General features: G+C 42.2%; 1 protein-coding gene across 6 annotated transcripts in view; it reads right to left on the bottom strand.

Annotated features, from left to right (window-relative positions):
- The window catches only part of PAM (peptidylglycine alpha-amidating monooxygenase), a 342,095-nt gene that overhangs the window by 173,961 nt on the left and 143,089 nt on the right, over positions 1 to 25,045 (bottom strand). For all 6 annotated transcript variants that reach the window (XM_089313069.1, XM_051853950.3, XM_051853946.3 and 3 more), the window contains 2 exons: positions 24,517 to 24,945; positions 23,359 to 23,479 (listed from right to left, as the gene is read on the bottom strand). In XM_089313069.1, coding sequence (XP_089169195.1) covers positions 23,359 to 23,479; positions 24,517 to 24,608 — 213 coding nt within the window. In that variant the 5' untranslated portion in view covers positions 24,609 to 24,945. The remainder of the gene's footprint in view (positions 1 to 23,358; positions 23,480 to 24,516; positions 24,946 to 25,045) is intronic.

Raw genomic sequence — 25,045 nt, 5'->3', positions numbered from 1 at the left:
CCACCCCAACCCAACTACTAGAGTCACCATCTGCTGCCCCCTAAGAATGTGCATTAGCAGGAAGCTTGATCTGAAGTGGAGTAACCAGAAGTCAATTCTGGCACTCCAACATGGGATGTAGTTATCCCAACAGGCAGTTTAACTTGCTGTGCCACAACACCCATACCACCCCTTCTCTCTCTCTCTCTCTCTCTCTTTTTTTTTTTTTTTTTTTTTTTGACAGGCAGAGTGGACAGTGAGAGAGAGAGACAGAGAGAAAGGTCTTCCTTTGCCGTTGGTTCACCCTCCAATGGCCGCTGCGGCCGGCGCGCTGCGGCCGGCGCACTGCGCTGATCCGATGGCAGGAGCCAGGAGCCAGGTGCTTTTCCTGGTCTCCCATGCGGGTGCAGGGCCCAAGCACCTGGGCCATCCTCCACTGCACTCCCTGGCCACAGCAGAGGGCTGGCCTGGAAGAGGGGCAACCGGGACAGAATCCGGCGCCCCGACCGGGACTAGAACTGGTGTGCCGGCGCCGCTAGGCGGAGGATTAGCCTAGTGAGCCGCGGCGCCGGCCACCCCTTCTCGTTTTAATACCATAATTAATTGCAGCATGCTGGCATCACAGGCACGATGCCAGCATCCCATATGGGTGTGGTTTGGGTCCCTACTGCTCCTCTTCCAATCCAGGTCTCTGCTAATGGCCTGGGAAAAGTAGAAGATGGCCTAAGTGCTTGGACCCCTGCCATCCACATGGGACAGGGACATCTGGGTGAAACTCGTGGTTCCTGGCTTCAGCACAGCTCAACCCTGGCCTCTATGGCCACTTGGGGAGTGAACCAATGGATCAAAGATTCTATCTCTCCTTTTTCCCTCTCCCTTGTTCCCTCTCCCCTCTCCCGCTCTCTCACACAACATGCTGTCTTAAAGTTCACACACATTTTTGGAATGGTTAAGTCTAATCTAATTAACTAGCTAATGAACCAATTAATTACCATCATGGTTACCATGTTTGTGGTGACAACTCTTATAAGGAACCTATAATATTCTTAGCAGCACATCTCAAGAAAGACAGAGGAGTACCCTGCAATGAAGGCATGTGGGATGGAAATTTATTCCTAGAATGGTGACTACTCCGACTTCAAGAGCTCTCCCCTGTCCACCCACAGAAGGACTACTGTAAATAGGACTCGTTACCCAGGTTACTGCATTCATTGTAATGCACAGTAGTTTAGGTACATTGTCATGACTGACATTTAGTATTGAAAATTGAATGGAAAGAATAGTGATATAAAATTATTTGATAAAAACCTGGCGTTGTGGGGAGAGTCTGGCAGACTGATATTTATAAAGAACTAGAAAAATTATTTTCAATCTTACTGACATTTCGATATCAGAAAAATCACTTTCAAAATTTTCTATATGCCTGAACTTTATTAATAGGAATACAAATGCCATGTCCCCGAATTTCACTAGATTTGAAGTGATCCTGCAGAACAGGCTTTCTCTCAATGAATTCCTGATTTCTACAATGAACAGACAAGATCATTCTTTAATTAATGCTCTCCTTTCTAACAAATGTAAACAGGACAGTGACTCACAGATTTTCAAATCTGTATCCTCAAAATTCCTAACTATAATAAATATGGGAGAATTTATTTTTAAAAGCAAGGAAACTGTCTTGGATTCACATATTTATAATCTTTTCTTTTTGACAACTGACACTTTTGGATCCAGGGGAATACATGTTAAGGAAAGAGAGAGGTGGGGAAATAGACTGTCTTCCAATAAACTTGGAAGTCTTCAAACAGCTGCAGACGTGAAAGCATTAGCACAGGGTTAGATTTGGCTTTTATTTGCTTCAGTGGTGCTTCAAATCTCTTTGGCTATTGTAGAAGGTTTTCAGGTCATCACAAACCAAAGTGGAAAGGGAATACCGTGGGCAGTATGTAACTGCACAAAATGCCTTATTTATTTCAACCGACTCCTGCCATAACTGATTGAAGGACTGGGAGTCTCCTTACACCCAACAGCCGTGGGCTTCTAGACCTAACCTGCCTGTGCTGATTCACTAATGATAGGTAGAAGACAGATCAGTACGTACCTCTGGCAGAGTCAAAGAATCCATGTGGAGTAAGATAGATTTTTTGCCCTAGACTCTAACTATCTAGGGTAGGAACTTAATTTCCTCGCCCTTGAGCACAATTTCTTCCACATTACAGAGTGGTTTTAACAGTGGAGAAACAATATGCTTACTGTTTGCTAACTTTTTTTTAAAGATTTATTTATTTATTGGAAAGTCAGGGTTAAACACAGAGAGAAGGAAAGGCAGAGAGAGAGAGAGGGAGAGAGAGAGAGAGAGGTCTTCCATCCACTGGTCCACTCCCCAGTTGGCTGCAACAGCCACAGCTGTGCCGATGTAAAGCCAGGAGCTTCTTCCGGGTCTCTCATGCCAGTGCAGGGTCCAAGGACTTGGGCCATCTTCTACTGCTTTCCCAGGCCATAGCAGAGAGCTGGATCAGAAGTGGAGCAGCCAGGACTCAAACCAGTGCTCATATGGGATGCCTGCACTGCAGGCGGCAGCTTTACTTGCTACTACACCACAGTGCTGGCCCTTGTTTGTTAACATTTAAATTTGTTTGACCCCACAATAGCCACCTCTTTAACATTTGCAGTCACTCAGGCTACCAATCTATCTTCTACATTTACTGTGTTGTTCTTCACAGTCTGAGTCAAGTAAAATCTCTGTGAAAACTGCTCCAGCATTTATGAAAAATACATTAAGGAGATTAGAATGAATATTTTAACATGTCCAAAATGAAAACGCTAAATATTATAAAGGGTAACGTCAACTTTAAAAATAGTGAGGTAAACAGGGAATTTTCTGTTTGTATTTAATTTGATGTCAGTTTTTTGTTAAGAGTTGGTTGACTTCCAGATTCTATTTGCAAATTAACAATAGTCAAATTACAACTAACCAAGTGAAGCCTTTTGTGTTACATATAAAATTATTAAGTAAGGTTGTTCAAGTGTTAAATGTGTATGCATCTGAAATCCATGAAAGGAAACACTCCAAATCTCTCAGAAACATCATTTGCCCTTTGTAAATCGATGTTGCCATGGCAAATGTTTTCATTGAATACTGGATTAGCTGAGAGTGGGAGTATGACACATTGCACAACAGAAATGAACTCGCTATTTTTATATACCTTCCTCTTTATGGTACGAGGATTGAGGGATGGAGAGACTTTTGTCTGCTTAGACAGACAGAACTATTTCTCTAATGTGTACATCACATTTGTCCCTTTATACATGATTAAGTGGAGTACATTATCTGTGAAAAGCGATCTGTGCCTTGAAAGAGTGTGTTCTGCACTTTTGCTTAAAGAATGCAACATTCATGTGGCATGGTTCCAAATGCTTTTCTTGAATAGGGTTATTGAAATATTAATTCAGACTACATAAATCTGAAAATAAGTGAAACAAAGAGGATTTTTCTGGTGGTTAATAAGTGCAAAGAGAATCACTTTCCCGCTAATGTGGAAAGATATGCATGGTTGCCTTCCACAAATATCTTTAGACCGACTATAATAGAAGGATGACCCCCTACAAATCTGGTTCTATTTGTTTCTAAACGTGCACCAAATTTCTAAATTCTTTAACTAATCAGGCTTTCTTAACAGCACACAAGCAAAGGAATAGGAATTAAAAACTCATCAATTAGAGATACTGTATGGAAAATCCCTCTAGAGAGCTCTAAAACACGAGAGCTTTGCATGAGAAAAGCAGAAGATGCAGCTGTATTATTTATGCTTGTGACAATATTTATTTCTTAATTTTTAACAATTACACAATATTAGATGATAGTTTTCTATGTAAAGCAACTTCGATATATACCAAAGATCCTGCCGTCATGTTCCTCCACTGCTCTCTCTCCACGGGGTGTACCTTGATGTGCCTCTTCCCCAGTTCTTCCATGCCCACACACAAACACATAACCAAACACACACATATAGAGCTCTGGGGGTTAGTTATACTAAAACAGAATCACACTGCACCCACAATTCTGCAACTTGCTTCCTCACTGAGTAGACAAAGGCCACACTTCTGGTGCAAGGCATGAAGTCCCAACTCATCCCTCACTTAGTGCACAGTATTTTATACAATGTCCCTTCAGGATATGAGTATTTTTACTTTGAAAGAGAATTCCTGATAACTTTCCTAGAAAGCTAGTGGCAGGGCATCCCCTACCACCAGTGTGTGAGACCAACCGTGTCTTCTCACCCTCACAGGCTCTGTGTACCACAGCTCTTAGGAGTTTCTGACCAATTAATGGATCAAAAGATGTGGTGCCTTTTCTGCTTTAATTTTAACTTATCTGGTAATTAACAGGGTTGATTTTTTATAATGTTAATTTAACATTAATATTCTTAATTTTTTTTTTTTTTGACAGGCAGAGTGGACAGTGAGAGAGAGAGAGACAGAGAGAAAGGTCTTCCTTTTGCCGTTGGTTCACCCTCCAATGGCCACCACGGCCGGCGCACTGCGCTGATCCGATGGCAGGAGCCAGGTGCTTCTCCTGGTCTCCCATGGGGTGCAGGGACCAAGCACTTGGGCCATCCTCCACTGCACTCCCACTCCCTGGCCACAGCAGAGAGCTGGCCTGGAAGAGGGGCAACCAGGACAGAATCCAGTGCCCCGACCGGGACTAGAACGCGGTGTGCCGGCACCGCAAGGCGGAGGATTAGCCTAGTGAGCCACAGCGCCGGCTAATATTCTTAATTTTTGAGCTGCTTGTCTTCCCAGTACTCTGTAGGGCCTCTTTGTATATTTGGTATATTAACCCTTCTCTCACATGCACTTTTAGTCACTCTCAATCTACTCTTGGTTAAATAATTCTCATCTTTAAAAGTGTGTGTGTGTGTGTGTGTGTGTAAAACCCTTCCAGTCTCTCAGTCTCTTCCACAGTTACTGATCTTGATATGTATATTTATATTCATTCTTAGGTAAATTTAGATATTAAATGGCTTCCAAAAGTCACTGATTTCATCAAGCTCATAAAATTTTCCAATGAGAGTTACAAATAACAGCGTCAAAACATTCTTCTTCATCCTCCCTCATTCTTAATAATATATAATTGCTGCCATTTTTCTAATCCTTAGATTTGTCATGAGTTTATCCATTGTAAAGGGCATTTCAAAGAAACAGTTTCTTATTATATGTTTTCTATTTTTCAGCCTTTTATTATAATTTTCAGCTGTTATTTTCATCAATTCTTGCTTTTCATTTATTCTATTGTCTTTTTGAAAGATGTATCTATTTATTCGCTTATTTAAGTGAAAAGGAGAGTTGCAGAGGGGGAAAGGGTGAGTGAGAGGGAGATCTTCTATCCATTGGTTCATTCCCCCAAATGCCTGCAACAGCCATGACTGGGTCAGGCCATTCCATCCAGGTATCACACACGGGTGGCAGGGACCCAAGGACTTGGAGTAGCTGGGACCAGAGTGCTTGAGCCATCATCTGCTTCCTGCCAGGTACTAGCAAGAAACTAGATCAGAAGTGGAAAAGGGACTAGGTCCCAGCACTCTGATATGAGAAGCAGGCAACCTAAACAGTGACTTAACCTAATTGGCTGCCCCAATTTTATTGTCTTTTTCTCTATTTCTGAAATAGAATATTTACATAATTTTACTTCATTTTACTTTTTCATTACAGAACTTAAGGCTGTCATACTTCTCAGCATACTACATTAGCTGGGTCTGTGGATGACAAAGTATTTTCTTTGTCATTACTCTTCAGACAACTTATAATTTCAATTTTCTCATTGTTTCAGGGGTCATGTAGAAAAATCATCCTTAATTTCTAAGTAGCTAAATTGTCCATGACATCTTTTTATGATATATTTCCAGTTTCACTGGACTATTATCAGAGGCTGAGAGTATAAAAACTCTAATTATAACAGTCAACTAAGGCTTCTTAATGTCCAGCTATGGGCTTTTTTTTTGTGAATTTTCAGAGACATTCTAAAAGATTGCGTATTTTCTTTCAAATCTATAAATTTTACCTATATACAGACATATTAAATTATATTAACTATATGTTGTACATATCTGTTGATAGAAATATTAAAATACTGTCCGGTGCCGCGGCTCATCCTACACCTGCGGTGCCGGCACCCCGGGTTCTAGTCCCGGTTGGGGTGCCGGATTCTGTCCCGGTTGCTCCTCTTCCAGTCCAGCTCTCTGCTGTGACCCGGGAAGGCAGTGGAGGATGGCCCAAGCACTTGGGCCCTGCACCTGCATAGGAGACCAGGAAGAAGCACCTGGCTCCTGGCTTTGGATCGGCACAGCGTGCCAGCCGCAGCACGCTGGCCATAGTGGCCATTTTGGGGGTGAACCAATGGAAAGGAAGACCTTTGTCTCTCTCTCTCACTAACTCTGCCTGTCAAACAAAATAAATATTAAAATACTTTATAAACTTGCCTTTGGGGTTTTATATATATGAAATGCTCCCCATTAAGTGCATTTTAATTCACTTCACTTGAACAGTTTTCATCTTGGACAGTGATGAGTTTTGGTACCTAAGGTATACAACTGTTCTCTTAGTAAACTGTACCCTTAAACCTTACTAGATTCTTTTAAAGACAGACTCATAAAAGTTGAAGTTCCGATTACTTCATCTGTTTATATCACTGTTTCTAGAATGGTGCCTTTATAGGGACTCTAAATTTTTATTTCCAAATCTCTCTCCCTACCCCTTGAACAACACTCTAAATCCTACTGCTTCTACAAGTATCTCCCTAATGAAGCAAGGGTAGACTGTAGATTCTTGTCTGCTTCTACGATGTGCTCTAGAAGACGAATGCAGTCCTGACTAAAGTCTCTTCCTGTTCAAGTTGATCCTTCCTAATTACTTCAACTATTTTAGGATATTTAGCATGTGGGGTCTCTCCTTAGCTACGTAACAACAAGAATTAACTCATCCATTGCAACAGACTTCAGGGCAAAAATAACAAAATTTACTGAGCTTTACACACATTAATTCACTTAACCACAATCTTATCAGAATTTTGGTTACCTCAATTTTGCAGAAAAGAAAACTGAAACACAGGAAGTACCTTGCCCAAGATCTTGCAGCCAGCCGCTGGACCTAGAGTTCTGCTTTGTCTTGCACCACATCTAATGACTGAGATTACCTCCCTGAGCAAATCCCAGCCCAGGCTGCTTGCAGCCTGCTTCTCACTAGGCCTCCACCTTGGTCTAGAAGAACTTGAGTGAACACTAACAGTTTCTAACAGCTCAACACCACATCCTTAAGTTGGCCCTAGGCCCACCTTAAAGTGCTAGTTTGATTAAACTCATGGTTGCAAAAAGAAAACACACACACACACACACACACACACACACAAAACAACCTACTGTTCCTCCTAGCCAACACATGAGAAAATAACCCTCTGTTTCCCAGTCTCTATAGTAGAAGAGAATCCAGACTTCAGTCATTGTCAGCTAGCAGACACAGCTGGCCTAATCACATTTACACTGACTAACTCTGTAATTTTTTACTTCTCTGGTTCCATGAGTCCCTACTCGCCTCCCCATGTCTTCCTAAATCTCCCTTATTATTGTTAAAATATTTGGAAGGCAGAGCCTACAGGATTTTCTAGCCTATTGTTATATGGACCATGAGAGAGAAGGAGACATCAAGAGAGACTCCTGGGTATTTGGCCTCAGGCACTATAACACAAGAATTAGCATTTGCTGAGATGGAGAAATTTGAAATACAATATTCCAGATGAAAGGACTCTTGTTTATGATCCTTTACTCATGAAAATGGAACAGGTAAGTAAGGAACAGGGATCAAGCTGTTGTTAACCTTGCATTGGTATTTCTATTCCTCATGTTCTGTAAGTCAAAAGACACAATTCATGAGATGCCAAAGGTTAAATCCATTTATTAATCTAAATGTTATATGCAATTGTTTTGATCAGGGATTGGGAAATGATAGCCCATGAGGTGACTCCTTTAATAATAGAGTTTATTATTTTCTTAAAGCAGAGGGCAGCCAAGCCATTTGTTTGCATATTATCTGTAACTGCTTTCTAACTGTACTTAATACAGAGACTATATGACTAATAAGCCAGAAATATTTACTACCTGACACTTTAAGAAATAACTTGCTAATCTCTGGTTTAGATTTTAGACAGGAATAATAAAAAAATTGTGTTAAAATAACCTAAGCTGTTTCCAAGGTGTCTTTTAATAGCCACGTGATTAGGAACATTTCACAGAATTCAGATTCAGTACATTAATTTCTGCATGGCCATGAGAATATAAAAAAAAGTTACTAAAAGATTTAAGATGGAGCCAATAATATATAATTTGTTCAATAAAAGCTTATGTTTCTTGCAATGTATGTGTAATTTAAAATATATGTACCTATTATGTACATATTCATATATACACAGTAATATTCTCTGGATGACACCCAGACCATGAATAGATTGGCTGTACAGAATTATAAAGTGAGCATGGGCTTCAGGTTCAAGTATTAAACCTATGTTCTTCCATTGACTGACTGGCTATGGACAGGTTACCAAATTTCCCTTGGGTTTTGGATATAAAAATTGAGAATAATAATACCTTGAACACAGAGTTTTTATGAAAAATAATGAGATAACGCATATAAAGCGCTCAATATATAAGTGCTATATGATTAAGATTCAATAAATGTTTTCTCTACTGAAAACTTATTAGGAAAAACCAAAACAACAAAGAACCCTAAATCTTATTGAGAAAACAGGTGATCTCACAGGAGTCTCATACTATAGATACTTTTCCTGTACTCATTTAAAAATCATGTTAATTCAAAAATACCAAAATTATGTCTTTCAATTTTCATTTTTAATAAAGGAAAAGTGGTCATTGTACACTCATATTTGCAGTTATGCATCAGATATCTGACATATTTAATTATTCTCACTGAAGAAAATTATGTTAATAGCTCAATCATATCTTCCTGAAATAAATGTAAATAGGTTGAATGTAAAAATAAACAGGAAATACCATCATTCAAATTTAAACAACTAGCAACAAACTACATGTGACTTTAATTCATCATTTACAAGAGCCACTTCATATTTTTACATTTTATTTAATTCATATAATTGAGTCTTATTGATGAAGCAGAGGGGTAAATCACAAATAAATATAATTTGAGAATTTGACATGTAGCCTCTTAATTGACACCAATCCTGAGCTTTCAAAACAGAAAGTGAAAAAAAATTAACATGAGGCAGCAAAGTAAACAAAATAAGGCTTAGTCTCTAGCCCTTCTGATAATCACTGAACTTTCCTGGTATGATCTGCTTCGTCTTTGCTGTAAGATAAAATCACTTCCTAGATTTGTGGGGAGGAGATACTATACTTTAATCTCATTTGTCTCCTTTTCCCCCAAATATCAGAATTTTACACGTTTCCTGTGTCTTTCTAAATACAAAGCTAATATTGAAGAACAGTACAGATTTCTGCATACACATTCTTTACCAAGATTGAATGATGAAGAAATAGAATATCTAAACAGACCAACATTGAGTAATGGAATTGAATGAATAAGAAGTCTCCCATAAAAGAGAAGCCCACGATTAGACGGCTTCACTGCTAAATTCAGCCACACGTGAGCATTTTTAAACACTTATTTATTTAAAAGGCAGATGACAGAGAAACGTTGGCTCACACCCCAGATGATCACAGGGCTGGAGTTATCCCGGCCAGAGCCCAGGAACGCTATCAGGGTCTCCCATGTGGGTGGCAGGGGGCACATCAGCAGGGTTCTGAATTGGAAGTAGAACAGCCAGGACTTGAACCTGTGCTCTGATAAGGGATGCTGGCATCACAAGCAACAGCTTAACCCACTGCACTACACCACCAGCCCCTAGTCAAACATTTAAAGAACAAATGCCAATTCTAAAATTATTCCAAAAATAAAAGAAGGAAGAATTCTTCCAAACTCATTCTATGAGGCCAGCATTACCCTGATACAAAAACCAGACAAGGATACAGCAAAAAAGAAAGTTACAGGTCCTTATCCTTGATGAATTGATGCAAAAATCCTCAAAAAATACTAGCAAACTGAATCCAACAGCACACATTAAAAAAGATTAGTTACCATAATGAAGTGGAATTCATTCCAGGGATGTAAGAATGGTTCAACATATCCAAGTCAGTAAATGTGGTACTTCACACAACAGAATGAAGGGCAAAAATCATATGATCATCTCAAAAGATGTGGAAAAAGCATCTGATAAAATCCGATATTCCATCATGATAAAAACTCTGACCAAAGTTAAATATAAAAAGAACACACCTCAACAAAATAAAGGCCATCTATAATAAGCCAAAAGCTAACACCATACTGAATGGGGAAAGCTGAAGGCTTTCTCTTTAAGATCTGGAACAAGACACGGATTCTTCACTTTCACCACTTTTATGCAACATAGTACTGGAGGTCCTAACCAGAGTGAATAGAAAGAAATAAAGACATCTATATTGGAAAGGAAGAAGTCAAACTGCCACTGTTTGCAGATGCTATGATCTTAGGAAACTCCAGTGATTCCATCAAAATTATTAGAATAAATGAATTCAGTTAAGTTTCAGGGTACAAGGTCAACATACAAAAATCAAGAGTGTTGTTACAATCCAACAGTGAAAAAAAATAAATACACAATCTTATTTCTAATAGCTAAAAAACTTTAAAATACCTAGGAATAAATGTAACCAAAGAGGTGAAAGATCTCTACAATGAAAATTATAACAGCTTGATGAAAGAAACTAAAGAGGACTCTAAGAAATGGAAAGGTATCCTATGCTCATGGACTGAAAGAATCAACATCATTAATGTATCCATAGTACCCAAAGCAATTCACAGATTCAACATAATCCCTACCAAAATACCAATGACATTTTTCAAGGAACTACAAAAACACTAAAACTTGTATGGAACAACAACAACAACAAAAGGCCCCAAACCAGTCTTGAGCAAAAATAACAAAGCAGGAATCATTATACTTCCTGGCTTGAAATGTATTACATGGGACAGACATCACAGAACAGCAGTTAAAGCTGCTGCTTGGGACACCTGCGTCCAAGTTAGAGTGCCTGGATTCAGTCCCACCTCCACTTCTGATCCAGATTCCTACTAAAACACCAAGAATGCAGCAGATGATGGCCCCCGTGACTGAGTCCCTGCCTCTCATGTGGGAGATACAGATGGAGCTCCCACTTTCTGGTTTTGACCAGACCCAGCCCAACTCTTGTGAGCATTTGGGGAATGAATCAGTAAAGGGAAGGGCTCACTACCTCTCTCTGTGTCACTCTGTCTTTCAAATAAATAGCTTAAAACAAAATGTATTGCAAAGCCAGAACAATCAAAAATAGCATGCCATTTTATTGGCGTAAAACCAGAAATACAGACCAATAGAATAGAATAGAGTCTAGAAGTAAACCCCTGCATCCAGTCAACCAATTTTTTTTTTTTTTTTTTGACAGATGGAGATCGAGAGAGACAGAGAGAAAGGTCTTTCTTCCATTGCTTCACCCCCCAAATGGCCACCATGGCCGGTGCTGCGCTGATCCGAAGCCAGGAGCCAGGTGCTTCCTCCTGGTCTCCCATGTGGGCGCAGGGGCCCAAGCACTTGGGCCATCCTCCACTGCCTTCCTGGGCTACAGCAGAGAGCTGGATTGGAAGAGGAGCAACCAGGACTAGAACCTGGCGCCCATATGGGATGTTGGTGCTGCAGGTAGAGGATTAGCCAAGTGAGCCACGGCGCCGGCTCAACTGATCTTTGACAAAGTGCTAAGAACATACACTGGAGAAAGCACAGTCTTTTCTATAAATGATGCTGGAAAAACTGGATATAGCCACAAAATGGCATTAGACCCTATTCTTCACTATGTACAAGAATCAACTCAAAATGGATTGAAGACCTCTACGTAATACCTGAAGCTATGAGTCTCCTGGAAGAAAACACATGGTAAATGCTTCAGGACACAAATGGGCAAGATTTTTGGTTAGATTCCCCCTCCTCCCCACAAAAGCAAAAATAGAAAATTGGGATTTAAGCAAACTAAAGAAATTCACACCATAGAAACAGTCAATAGGGAAATGCAAAACAAAACCATAATGAGGTAACCAACTCCACTTAGATTGACTATTATGAAAAAGACAAAAGATAACAAGTGTTGGCAAGAGTGTGAAAAAAAGGGAAGCCTTGCACGCGCATTGTGGGAAAGCAAATTAGTGCGACCATTGTGGAACACAGTATGAAGTCCCTTGAAAATCTAAAGAGATTTAGATGGTCCAGCAATCCTGCTCCTGGGTATATATCCAAGGGAAACGAAAGCACTCTGTTGAAGAGTCTGCCCTCAGCAGCCTGGGTGGAACTGGAGGGGTGACGATGTTGAATGTAAAAAGCCAAGCACAGAAAGACAAATATCACATGGCTTCCCTCAGATACTGAGTGGGAAAAACAGATGATCATGTAACAGGTAAAAATACACTGGTGGTTACCAGGTACGGGGCAGAGCAGAGGGAAGGGAGGAATGGGAAAAGGCTGATTAACGGCTACCAAGTCACATTTAGAGAGAAGCAACAAGCTCAGGAGGTCTCTTGCACAGTGAGGTGACCATACATAATGCACACAATGACAACTGTGTATTTATCCCTAAATAACAAAGAATAGAAAAGGCTCAAAGAAAGGATTTTGAATATTTTTACCAAGAAAAAATGCTAAATGTCTGGGGAGGCAGATACTGTATTCTGATTAGATCTTGTGCATCTGTTAAAATACTTTAAATTAATTTTTTTTATAAATAAAAGTTAGGGGCCAGCGCTGCCAGCATCCCATATGGGAACTGGTTCGAGTCCCAGCTGCTCCACTTCCGATCTGGCTCTCTGCTATGGCCTGGGAAAGCAATAGAAGATGGCCCAAGTGCTTGGGCCCCTGCACCTGCATGGGAGACCGAGAAGAGGCTCCTGGCTCCTGGTTTCAGATCGGCCTAGCTCTGGCCTTTGAGGCCATTTGGGGAGTGAACCAGTGGATGGAAGACTCTCTCTCTCTCTCTCTCTCTCTCTCTCTGCCTTCGCCTCTCAAATAAATAAATAAATCATTAAAACAACAACAACAAAAAGTAAAAGCTAATCCAGAATTAGCATAGTTGTTACTTCATTAGCAAGATTATCATGCTCCTTTTATTTATTTATTTATTTATGCATTTTTAAAAATTTTTTTGTAAAGAGAAAAAAGTAAGAATGGAAGAAAAACAGTAAAAGTTGCAAATCATGTTCATTTTAGGACAGAATAATTCACTCAATAATTCCCACCAAGGGTCTCTTCATTTTTGTTTGTTTACAGCAAATTCACATGGGAGATGAGGACAGTGGGACAGTGTGCCCTTCAGAGCTCTCAGTCTCAGTATCCCATTTTTATTTTTATTATTTTTTTTTTTTTGACAGGCAGAGTTAGACAGTGAGAGAGAGAGACAGAGAGAAAGGTCTTCCTTCCATTGGTTCACCTCCCAAATGGCCACCATGGCCAGCGCTGCACCGATCAGAAGCCAGGAGCCAGGTGCTTCTCCTGGTCTCCCATGTGGGTGCAGGGGCCCAAGCACCTGGGCCATCCTCCACTGCCTTCCCGGGCCACAGCAGAGAGCTGGACTGGAAGAGGAGCAGCCAGGACTAGAACCCAGTGCCCATATAGGATGCCGGCGCCGCAGGCGGAGGATTAACCAAGTGAGCCACGGCTCAGGCCCCTGTTTGTTTGTTTTAAGATTTATATATTTTGGCCAGCACCGCGGCTCAATAGGCTAATCCTCCGCCTTGCAGCACCGGCACACCGCGTTCTAGTCCTGGTCAGGGCGCCAGATTCTGTCCCGGTTGCCCCTCTTCCAGGCCAGCCCTCTGCTATGGCCCGGGAATGCAGTGGAGGATGGCCCAAGTGCTTGGGCCCTGCACTCCATGGGAGACCAGGAGAAGCACCTGGCTCCTGCCTTTGGATCAGCGCGGTGTGCTGGCCGTGGTGGCCATTGGAGGGTGAACCAACGGCAAAAGGAAGACCTTTCTCTCTCTCTCTCTCTCTCACTGTCCACTCTGCCTGTCAAAAAAAAAAAAAGATTTATGTATTTTTCTGAAAGGTAGAAGAACAGAGAGCGATATTGTCCATCCTCTGATTCATGCCTCCAATGGCTAGAGAAGCAAGTGGTTAAGCTGAAGCCAGGAGCCAGGAACTCCATCTCCCACGTGGGTGCAGGGCTGCGGGCACTTGGGTCATCTTCTGCTGCCTACCTAGCAGCATTAGCAGGAAGCTGGATTGGAACCAGTGCTCTGATATGGGATGCTAGCATTACAAATGGCGATTTAACCCACTACACTACAACGTCAGCCCCCTCAGATCTGTTCTTGCTGGTGACACACATGCACCAGGACATGTAGAGGGGCAGAGGTCAGCTGCTGCAGCTGCCACTTGTCTTTCACACACACACACACACACACACACACACACATACACACATTGGCAGACATGGTACAGGTCCCACTGCACACTTCCCTGCCCAGCCCAGGTGTGGCCAAACACTGCTTACCTCCTGCTAGGCAGCTCCTCCCGATCAAACGGATTTGGCTCAGAAAGCAACCCCCATCATCCTGGCTGTTTTAGTGTATAGTTCCATTAGAACAGGTGGGGGGTGTGATGGTGGCCAGGTCACATAACTACAAAAGGTAGGAGAGGATGCAGCCACTGGCCACAGACAGGGTCAGAAAACCCACAGAGCTCCTGGGCGTGGGTGAGGCGCTTCCTTTGGTGTTGCCGAGCAACCACAGCTGCTTTGGGAAGAACTTAGATCCATTCTTCCCCAGTGAGGGTGACAGATAACCTCTCAGAGGGGGCCCATAGGCTGCTGGCGCCTTCTGCAGTGTAGCATAATCGAAAGTCAAGCTAGCCTTGCTTTTTTTTCTCATGCTCCAAGAGCAACCTCCAAATTTTAATTTCAGAGGTGGTAGAGCAGCGACGTCACCACCTGGGACGCCTGCATCTCATATTAGAGTACCTAGTTCCAATTCCAGGTCCACTTCCAATCCAGCCTGCTGCTAATGCACAACCTGGAAGGCAGCCGTGATGGCTCAAGTACTTGGGTCCCTGCCACCCCTGTGGGAGACCCAGATTGAGTTCCAGGCTCCTGGCTTTGATCTGGTCCAGCCCTGGTCATTGTGGGCGTTTTGGAGATCAAACCGGTGGATGGAAAATCTATCCCTCTGCCTGTCAAATAAATATAAATTTTAAAGAGAATTTTATTCTCAAAAGAATGTGAATGTTATTAATACTAACAATGAGAGGAGATAAGGAAATCACAATTCCTAGAGAACTAAAAACCAGTCCATTAAGCTCTCATTTGTCTGGAGTCCTTGCTAACTTTGCCCTGATTTAAAATATATGGATTTCACATATTATAATGGCCTCAAAACTAGTCAAAAGTCACTTCTATACCTCTCTCTATCTCTCTCAGATTTATTTACTTATTTGAAAGGCAGAGTTACCAAAGACAAAGGGAGAGAGAGAGAAGGATATTCCATCTGCTGGTTCACTCTCCAAATGGCCACAGCTGCCAGAGCTGGGCCAGGCTAAAGCCAGGAACCGGAAGTTTCATCTGGGTCTCTCACATGGATACAGAGGCCCTGGGTCATCTTCCTCTGCTTTCCCAGGCACACCAGCAGGGAGCTGGATCAGAACTGGAGCAGCTGGGACTTGAACCAGTGCTCATATAGGATGCTGGCCTCACAGGCCAGGCTGTGGTCAACCCACTGTGCCACAACACCTTCCCACAACTGTCTTGCCATGAAAGAGTATAATTAGCATTTTGAATGCAACAAACATAATTCTGCATTCAACTTGCTATCATCTGCGATATAACAGATATTCCAGGGCAGGCATTTAGCTTAGCAGCTTAGCCTAACTAGTTAAGATGCCGGTATCCCGCATCAGAGTGCCTGGGTTTGATTCCTGGCTCCAGCTCCTGATTCCAGTTTCTTGCTTATGCAGACCCTAGGAGACAGCGGTGATGGTTCTCAAGTAATTGAGCTCCTACTTTCTATGTGAGAGACTTTGAGTTCCTGGATTCATCTCTGGCCCCTTCCTAGCTGCTGTGGGCATTTCAGAAGTGTACTGGTGGATGGAAGTGCATTCTCTCTCTCTCTCTCCCTCCCCCCCCCCCCCCCGTTCCTCCTTACCTCCCTCCCTCCATCCATCTGAGCAATATTCATTTATAAGGGATATTATTGTTATGGCTTAACTTTCTTTTATTTATTTTACAGGCAGAGTTATAGACAGTGAGAGAGAGAGACAGAGAGAAAGGTCTTCCTTCCACTGGTTCACTCCCCAAATGGCCGTCACAGTCGGCACTGCGCTGATCTGAAGCCAGGAGCCAGGTGCCTCCTCCTGGTCTCCCATGTGGGTGCAGGGGCCCAAGCACTTGGGCCATCCTCCACTGCCCTCTCGGGCCACAGCAGAAAGCTGGACTGGAAGAGAGCAACCGGGACTAGAATCAGCGCCCATATGGGAAGCCGGCATTATGGGTGGAGGATTAACCAAGTGAGCCACAGTGCTGGCCCCATGGCTTAACATTTTAAAGTTAATTCCTGAAGGGAGAAAAGCCCATGAAAACTGGGTTCTAATTATGTGCCTATGCGTGCATGCTACAAGCAAAGGGAGCTTCTTCCTTCTGCTGGAAAATGAAAAACTTAAAATCTATTAGTGAACATTTTCTAATGACTTTTCATTCTGGAAAAAAAAGAGACAACTGGTGGGAAGCTTTTGAGAAAATTTCATACAAGTATTTTATTCATTCTGGTTTATTTCAATGACTACAGTCTTCCACTATTATTTTACAATAAGTCAGAACTTCAGTTTCTAACTTCAGGATTTTCAACCTATTTGTCTGGGGTATCTGATGTGATCTTTAAGAATTGTTCTGTTTCCTGGGGATAGAACAGGAACTCAGGAACACAGGAAGGCTGATTCCTGATTTCAAAGCATGATCTGTAACTCTTCAGAGGATAAATAGTGAATGAGTCAAGAATTTGCAAGAGGCTCAAAAATGGAAAAGTATATTTCACCATTGTTCTCAAACTGCTTTCAAAGTAAGGAGAATGACAGCCTAACACATCTGAATTAAAACAAATTCAATTAATATAGTTTCAAGATACTAAATTTAAAAATATTTTAATTTGCATTTGTTAGTCCTTACGCCAAGTATGCAGAGGACCTAAGCAGAAGAAATAAAAATATAAGTAAAATGCTACATAAACCTAGGATTTTCAAGAAGAAATTATATTAGATAACAGTGATTAATGTTGAGAAAGAGAGAGAGAGAGAGAGAGAGAGAGAGAGAAATTGAGACAGAGCTCCCATCTGCTAGTTCACTCCCCAAATGCCTCTGATGGCCTAGTCTGGCTGAGTCTGGGAGCATTCAGGTCTCCCACATGGATCGAAGAATCCAATTCCTTGAGCCATCACTACTGACTCCCAAGACATGCACTGGCAGGAATGGAGTCAGGAGCTGGAGACGGGAATCAAACCCAGCACTCTTATATGGGAAGCAGGTACCTTAACCACCAGGATAAACCCCTGCTCCCGTAATTTTCATTTCTTATGAGGTCAACATACTAAGTCCTCATGAGATCAGACACAAACGGAATCCAAGCTGATTTCCAACATATATACTGCTGCATACAGATTAAACTTCTTTGGATAACCTCCTTTCCAAGCAGCATAAAAGTTGTATAAGAACTTTGAAAACAACGTATCAACTATCAGTGTGCCTTCACACTTACCACGGGGCCACTTTAATGGAAACAATGGCTTAAGCAAAAACGTAATGAAGGATTTACTTCCTTACTTTTTTTATATGGGTTTGTATTTTCTATTTTTCTTCCTATGGCCACCTTTCCTCTCTTTCAAAATTACTGCAATGTCTTACCTTCTCCATGAAGTCATTACCCAAAGCATAAGGGTTAGCAATTTCTTTTTCATCTTAAGGCGTGTTCACATGACCCTCAATACACATAACAACAATAAACACTAGCGCACATTTTCTGAGAACTTATCACATATAGGGCAACTGCACATGTGGCTGTTACGACCTCACTCCACCTTCAGAACACCCCTGGGTAGTTAACTATTATTACCTTTTCTGCCAATGAAGGAACAAGACTAGCTGGTTACGAATCATACCTGCGTTGACATTGCAAGAATGGGACAAGAATGGTGTCAGCCTGGCTCTAAAGCCTACATTCAAATCCCTGGATCTGACTGAGATTTAAGCAGTCAACTTCATGTAAAATCATTACAATCATGCCTTCACTGACTTGACTTTAAAAATCAAATACCATGGGACAGTTAACCCATCAAACTGACGATAGCATTTTATCATGACCACGAAGGAACAGGCAGGTTGTCAAATTGGTTTGTTTGTTGATGTGAGAGTTGGTGACAGCAAAAGTCCATAGGGGGCCACATGAGATAGAGAATCAAATGAAAAAGAAAAAGTGCTAAAACAAGGAATCTGAAGACATCAGCAGGGGAGGGGGATGTGCTCAGCCTGGCAATTAAGATGCTGGTGAAGGCATCCGCAGTTGCTTGCTTGGGTGAGACTCCAGTTTCTGGCTCCTCATTCCAGTGGAAGGCAGCAGGTGAAGGCTTATGTAACTGAGTTCCTGCTGCCTACCCACACGGGAGACCTGGAACGAGCTCCCAGGGCCTGGCTCTGGCCTGGCCCAGCCTAAGCCACTGCAGGCGTTTGAGGAGTAAACCAGCAGATAGTAGTTTCTCTCTCTCTCTCTCTGACTCTTCCCCCCTCCCTCCCTCTTTGGCACTCTGCCTCTCAAGTAAATTAATAATAAAAGAAAAAATATTTGCAAAAGAGAGAGATCACCACTTTATGCCTCGCTAAATTTAACGCAAGGGCTGTTGGATATCAGAACCTTATTTTATGTCTACCCTAGGTTTTTTCTCTCCAATCTTCTAAATCCTAAAAAAAAAAAAAGGTAATTAACAGAAAATTGATAAAACAGCATGGAGATTATTTAACAATTCTTCAAGTTGGAGAAAAGAAAGCATGAGCCTACAGTGATTACAAAACTAATATTGCTATAGGCAAGTAGTTTATACTACTTTCTCTGAGCTCACTGGATTGCCCTAATGGGAGTCATCTTTAGCAGCCGTTATGAACTCCTTTGGTGTGGCCAGACCACAACTCCCAGGCCTGGCCTGGCAGAATATTCTTGGTAAGACACTCATCTAGGCCTGTATTCGATGTGCCCAGCAGTTCATTGTTCCATCTGTATTAGGTCTAAGGTTGCCTCTCTGGCTATTCTGCGTCTGCATGTTTCTCTGTCCAAGCCCCTTACCAATCACAAGTTTCCACAGGAAAGGATTTAAATCAGATTTACTGATGCCCATTATTGCCCACACTTGTGGTGTTCATATCTATTGAATGAATAAATTTCTTTTTTTTTTCAGTGCATATATTTCTTTAGCCAATCTGATCTACCCCCATTGCCAACTCGAGTTCTTGCTCTTTAAATTTTGTTGTTCTTCCTGATCTTCTGCCATTAAAAAAAAATAATAATAAATTTTAGGGGTGGGCATTTGTCACAAGAGCTGAGACACCACTTGGGACACCCACATCCCATGTCAGAGTACTTGATTCCTGTCCTCCCCTTCTCATCCAACTTCCTGCTAATGTACCCTACCAAGGAAGCAAGTTCTTGGGCCCCTGCCGCCCACATAGGAGACCTAGATGTATTGCTGGTCTATTGTCTTTGGCCTGGCCTGGCCCTGGTTGTTACAGGCATTTAGGGAGTGAACAAACTGAAAGATCTCTCTCTCTCCCTCTCTCTCTCAAAACTTTAAAGCAGAAAGTTTAAAAATTTTTAAATAAAAATTATATATTTTTAAAAAAACATTCTAATTTCTCAATGTCTTTCCTAGATTTCACATTTTTATTATTCCTTTTTAATGTGACCTTTTAAATGTTTGCTCTTCAATTCTAGTTATTCCTGAAAATTTCCCCTTTATTTTTGTTCTTAATCATTCCATTGTGTCAAATTTTAATTTGGGGGGGGGGTCAACACATCTTATTTCACTTTCACCTTCTCTTTGTTCCTTAAATACTTTTTCATTTTGTATTTCTCATCTTTTTAGCTCCTTTCCTATTAAGGACATGTGTTAACACTTATTTTATCTGCATTTAAGAAAAGAACACTTTCTGCACCAAAAATACTCACGGTGTCATAGCTCTAAGTCTTCCTCACCAAGAACAGCAAATTCGGAGGGAGAAAGGCTTCTGGGGTTCTGTACCTGTCCCTTTCCAGGTGTGTTCAATAGGAAGCCTATCATTTCTCACGGAAATTTGCAAGGTTAATGACCTGTTCTTCAGACAGACTCAATCAGGTTCTCATGGCATGTGACCAATCAAGACTGATGGGGGAAAAGTGGAAAAAATATTCAACAACCAGTTCAGGGCTGATCAGGCCTAGAAACTCAGTCATTTACTCAGAGTTTTCAGCTGCAGCTAAGACAAGTCTCAACTTAACCTGGTGGACATAAGAAAGGTGCAGTGGGTTAAAGCCATGGCCTGAAGTGCCGGCATCCTATATGGGTGCCGGTTCTAGTCCCAGCTGCTCCTCTTCCAATCCAGCTCTCCACTATGGCCTGGGAAAGCAGTAGAAGATGGTCCAAGTCCTTGAGCCCCTGCACCCACATGGGAGACCCAGAAGAAGCTCCTGGCTCCTGGCTTCAGATCGGCACAGCTCTGGCTGTTGTGGCCATCTGGAGAGTGAACCAGCGGATGGAAGACTCTCTCTCTCTCTCCCTCTCTAACTCTTTCAAATAAATAAAATAAATCTTAAAAAAAAAAAAAGGCTACCCTAACTAAGAACTCAATAACTAGGGCTGTCAGCAAGAACTTGCCATCTTCCTGTTCTCTGTATTGCTTTCTGTGATATTAATTTTATTCTAGAAATGGCTCTTCAGGAACTTAGCAGATCCCAGGTGTGGCATGCCTATTGCTCATGTGCAATAAAACGAAGCATTACCAACCAGGGTCCTAAGATTTGACTGGACAGGTCTAAGTCACCCATTTTCTTCTGAACCAATCATTGTGGAAGGGGAGGTGGGATGCAGCCATTTGCTAATCCCAGTCCACGTGCTCCACCTCTGGAGTCTGGATGGACAGCTCCTGGGAACCCAGTGGTCTCCGCGAAGGCTCAAGAAGGCAATCTACCTTTGCTGGGAAGACAACCAGCAAATGTTCACCACCTGAGCCAAGTTGAATACACATCATCCAAAATCAAAACAATCATTTCAGTCATGTATGTTCTTCTTCCTTGGAGTTGTTTTGATAATTATCAGATTTTTTTAAATGAACAATCTTTTTTATGAAAATGGAACTCCTCTACGTTCTTTTATTAGACTCAATTCCTCCAGTAACTTTTTCTGAGCTTACTGATCTTAATGCAGTTGCCCAGGATTATTGTTAAATAATATAAATGTCACTACTCTTAAATAATGAATAGAAAAAGATTGGGGGCCGGCGCTGTGGCGCAGCAGGTTAACACCCTGGCCTGAAGCTCCAGCATCCCACATGGGCACCGGTTTGAGACCTGGCTACTCCACTTCCCATCCAGCTCTCTGCTATGGCCTGGGAAAGCAGCAGAAGATGGCCCAAGTCCCTGGGCCTCTGCACCCATGTGGAAGACCCAGAAGAAGCTCCTGGCTCCTAGCTTTGGATCAGCACAGCTCTGGCTGTTGTGGCCAATTGGGGAGTGAACCATCGGATGAAGACCTCTCTCTCTGCCTCTCTTTCTCTCTCTGTGTAACTGTGACTTTCAAATAAATAAATAAATCTTTAAAAAAAAAAGAAAAAGATAATAATGGGCCACAGCAAATAAGGAAATAACGATATTCTTGTGGGAAAAGGGTATCAAAAGAGCAATTAAGTGGACATTTGCAAAGAGGTAACAGAAATGCAGTTTAAGCAAATACAAGGAAACAATCACTTCCAACAGTGAGAAGAGACAAGAAGCAAGCGGCACACTGCACAGACAGCAACCATTGTTCTTCACCCCCAGCTTCAATCTCAGCACACTTATTATTGTTATTTTTTGCCTAAATACTAAATAAAGAGCTGATGCAATTCAAGGCCAGGATGACAGCAATGGAATGCACAGAAAAGACATCCGCATGGTCACTGGGGAAAGGGAGGAGGAAGGGTCTTTTTACAGTGGTAAAGTAGTTATTCGTGGTTAATTAGGTAACACACAGGTCTTCAAATAAATGACTGTCAGTCCTTAGTCCCCAAGTAAAAGGCCTATGTGTATTTTCTAGAGGTACTGGATGTCAATTTCAAAGGGAATTTTCCCCAATAAGTAAAATCCTTTTATTTTCCTGGTACAAAAAAAAAAAAAAAAAAAAAAAAAAAAAAACAAAAAAAACCCAGAGAGAGAAAAATAGAATGTTATCTGCAACAGTGAGTCATCAGCCAGGCAGCTGTACAACACCCAGGTCTCTCCCTGTGTCTGCAGCCCTTCAAAAGCAGGGACTATCTTTCAATGACACGTATAAATCCCTGCACTGCCTGGCTGCAAAGCATAATTAATTCTGGCTTTTTTCTGCCTAATGAAACACCTCGCACACACGATGGCAGTGTATTTGAGCCTGTTTTTCCTAAAACAGGAGAAGTCCCAGCAACCACCTTGTTCTGCTCAAAATGCTCCCGAAGTCACATTTGTATGAGCTGTGCCAGTATTCCTTCAAACACATCTCTTGTAACAAGCAAGTCTGATTAAAGAAAACTCACCATCAGCCACCTGTATGCATAGTTCTCTTAACTTTGGAAACAGTGGAATGTTCTGTTTTTCAAATTCTTGGCAGTAAACACATGTTTTTATTTCTCAACTTGTGGCTGCGATAGAAGGGTATTTAAACAAAGTAATCTCTTGGATGCAGCTGCTCAGTATCATTTCCCTTTATTAGAATAATTCTTCAGATTTTAATGCACACTTCCACACAGCATTCCAGAGGCTATCACTCCGCAGTAAATCTCACAGTGCAAATCTTCCAGGTTGCATTTCAAACCACAAATAACAACAGGACTAAAACTTTAAAAAGGAAATTTACCTGAAAGATGTACCTCAAAAACACTTGTTTCCTTTTACAGTACTCAATGACTCCAGCCCTACCCCAGGAGTCCGGAAAGCAAATGCCTACTTTTAAAGAAGTTATTGCAGCTTAGGGTGCAGTTTCCTTACTTTATCACAGACAACAGAATTCCTCACCTGTTTAGGGGTAACCCCGGGCATGCGAATATCCAATGCAAAATCTGATGAGTCAATGGGGATCACTGGTCTGGTGGTGCCAAGGCATTCATTGGAAAATGACCTGGTAGGTTCTTTAAACCTTAAAAAAAAGAAGATAATTTTGTTATTCTTAAACATGATGGAATCTAAACTTGAGAAGGGTAATTAAAAAAAAGAAGAAATTCTATGACCTTAAGGTTAAATGTTATTTATTTTGACCCAGTGAGAACACTAAAGAAGTGAAAACTATATGAGTTTCCTAAAGATACTCAGAATTGCATTTTATAGTCCAAGAACAACATATACCCAATTTGTAAACAAAATACATATGATGAAAGCAACCAAGCATTCTACATACAAAAGTTGACTGGAGAGTCACCTGTCAAAACAGACACAGGTTTCTAGTTAATGAAGGTACAGTATTAATATAGTGGAAATTAATATCATGGGCATGCCAATTTTCTGATGGTATATTCACCAGAACCTAGCAAAAAAATTTATAACTATTTTGTGAGTGTCCAGAATTATTAGTCACAAATACACAAACAAACAAAAAAGCCCACAAGCATAATCTAGCCAGGAGGCAGAGTTGCATGAGGGGGAAAAAATAAAAGACTGCAATGTGAATTACAAATGTGCAAGTACATAAATATTTAATGCGGTAATTAGGAGGCGTGTGTGTAGGGCTCCGTGTTTCCTTGTGAGCGACTGCGGCCCGTGATTTGCTTCCCACCGCTGATCTATCTTGATCTTTTACTCTTTTGAGCTGTTATAAGCGGCTGCATTGTAGTTTCTGAAATATCTCCCCAAGAGGGAGTGATTAGTATTGGAAATCACAACTTCTAAATGGGAGTTTTCAAAGCCAGAGTAGCTTGGCTACAATACAGTGGGCCTTCTTTTTTTTTTCCTTTCCTTTCCTTTTTTTTTTTTTTTTTTTAACCCCTTCTGTTTTGCAAGGGTGACTTTTACAAGAAGTTGCTGGACTAAAAGCCCAAGTAGTTCAAGCTCAGCACCTCAGCCTTGTGGATTTCGCTCGCATTCTGGTTCCTAAAAGTGATGACATGTGCAAACACCATGCACCCCATGCACACTGCGTCTCTCTCACACACACATACACACACATACACACACACCCACCTCTTGAAGACAGAGAGCGGGCTTCGGAAGCCCAGGCAGCTGCCGTGGGCAACCAGGACGAGGAGCAGCAGGCTGCGAGCGCGGCCGGCCATGGCCACGCCGCTCGGGCCCCGCGCGGAGAGGACCGGGCAGCGGCGCGGCCGGCGGGGCCGCTACTTCATGCCGGACGCGGCGGGCGTCCTGCGGCGGCCACACGCCGGCTGCCGGCGGGAGCGGCGAGGCGACGACGGGGCGCGGGCCGCAGGCAGGCGGACGCCCCGGGCGGGCGGCGCTGCTGTCCGGTGCGCGAGAGGGAGGCCGCCTGGCTCCAGAGCTGCCCGCCTCGCTGCCCTGGCGCTGAGGGGCTAGACGCGCGGGTGCCTGCAGGCGGGGGAGTGACAGGGACCGCGCGGGAGCTCACACCAACCCGCGTCAGTCATCATTCAGAACCTGCAAAAATAGAAGCAGATAATGGATGACTAACACATTACAGCGACTGTCCTCAGCAAATCCCCGCGGAGGTTCTTTGAACCATTAGTAGTTTCACAAG

The sequence above is a fragment of the Oryctolagus cuniculus genome, chromosome 14 (assembly GCF_051225735.1).
Source record: "Oryctolagus cuniculus isolate XC-2025 breed Fujian yellow rabbit chromosome 14, ASM5122573v1, whole genome shotgun sequence".
NCBI classification, from domain to species: domain Eukaryota; kingdom Metazoa; phylum Chordata; class Mammalia; order Lagomorpha; family Leporidae; genus Oryctolagus; species Oryctolagus cuniculus.
The sequence above is the reverse complement of the archived record's forward strand: the minus strand, read 5'-3'. Positions and strand labels throughout refer to the sequence as shown.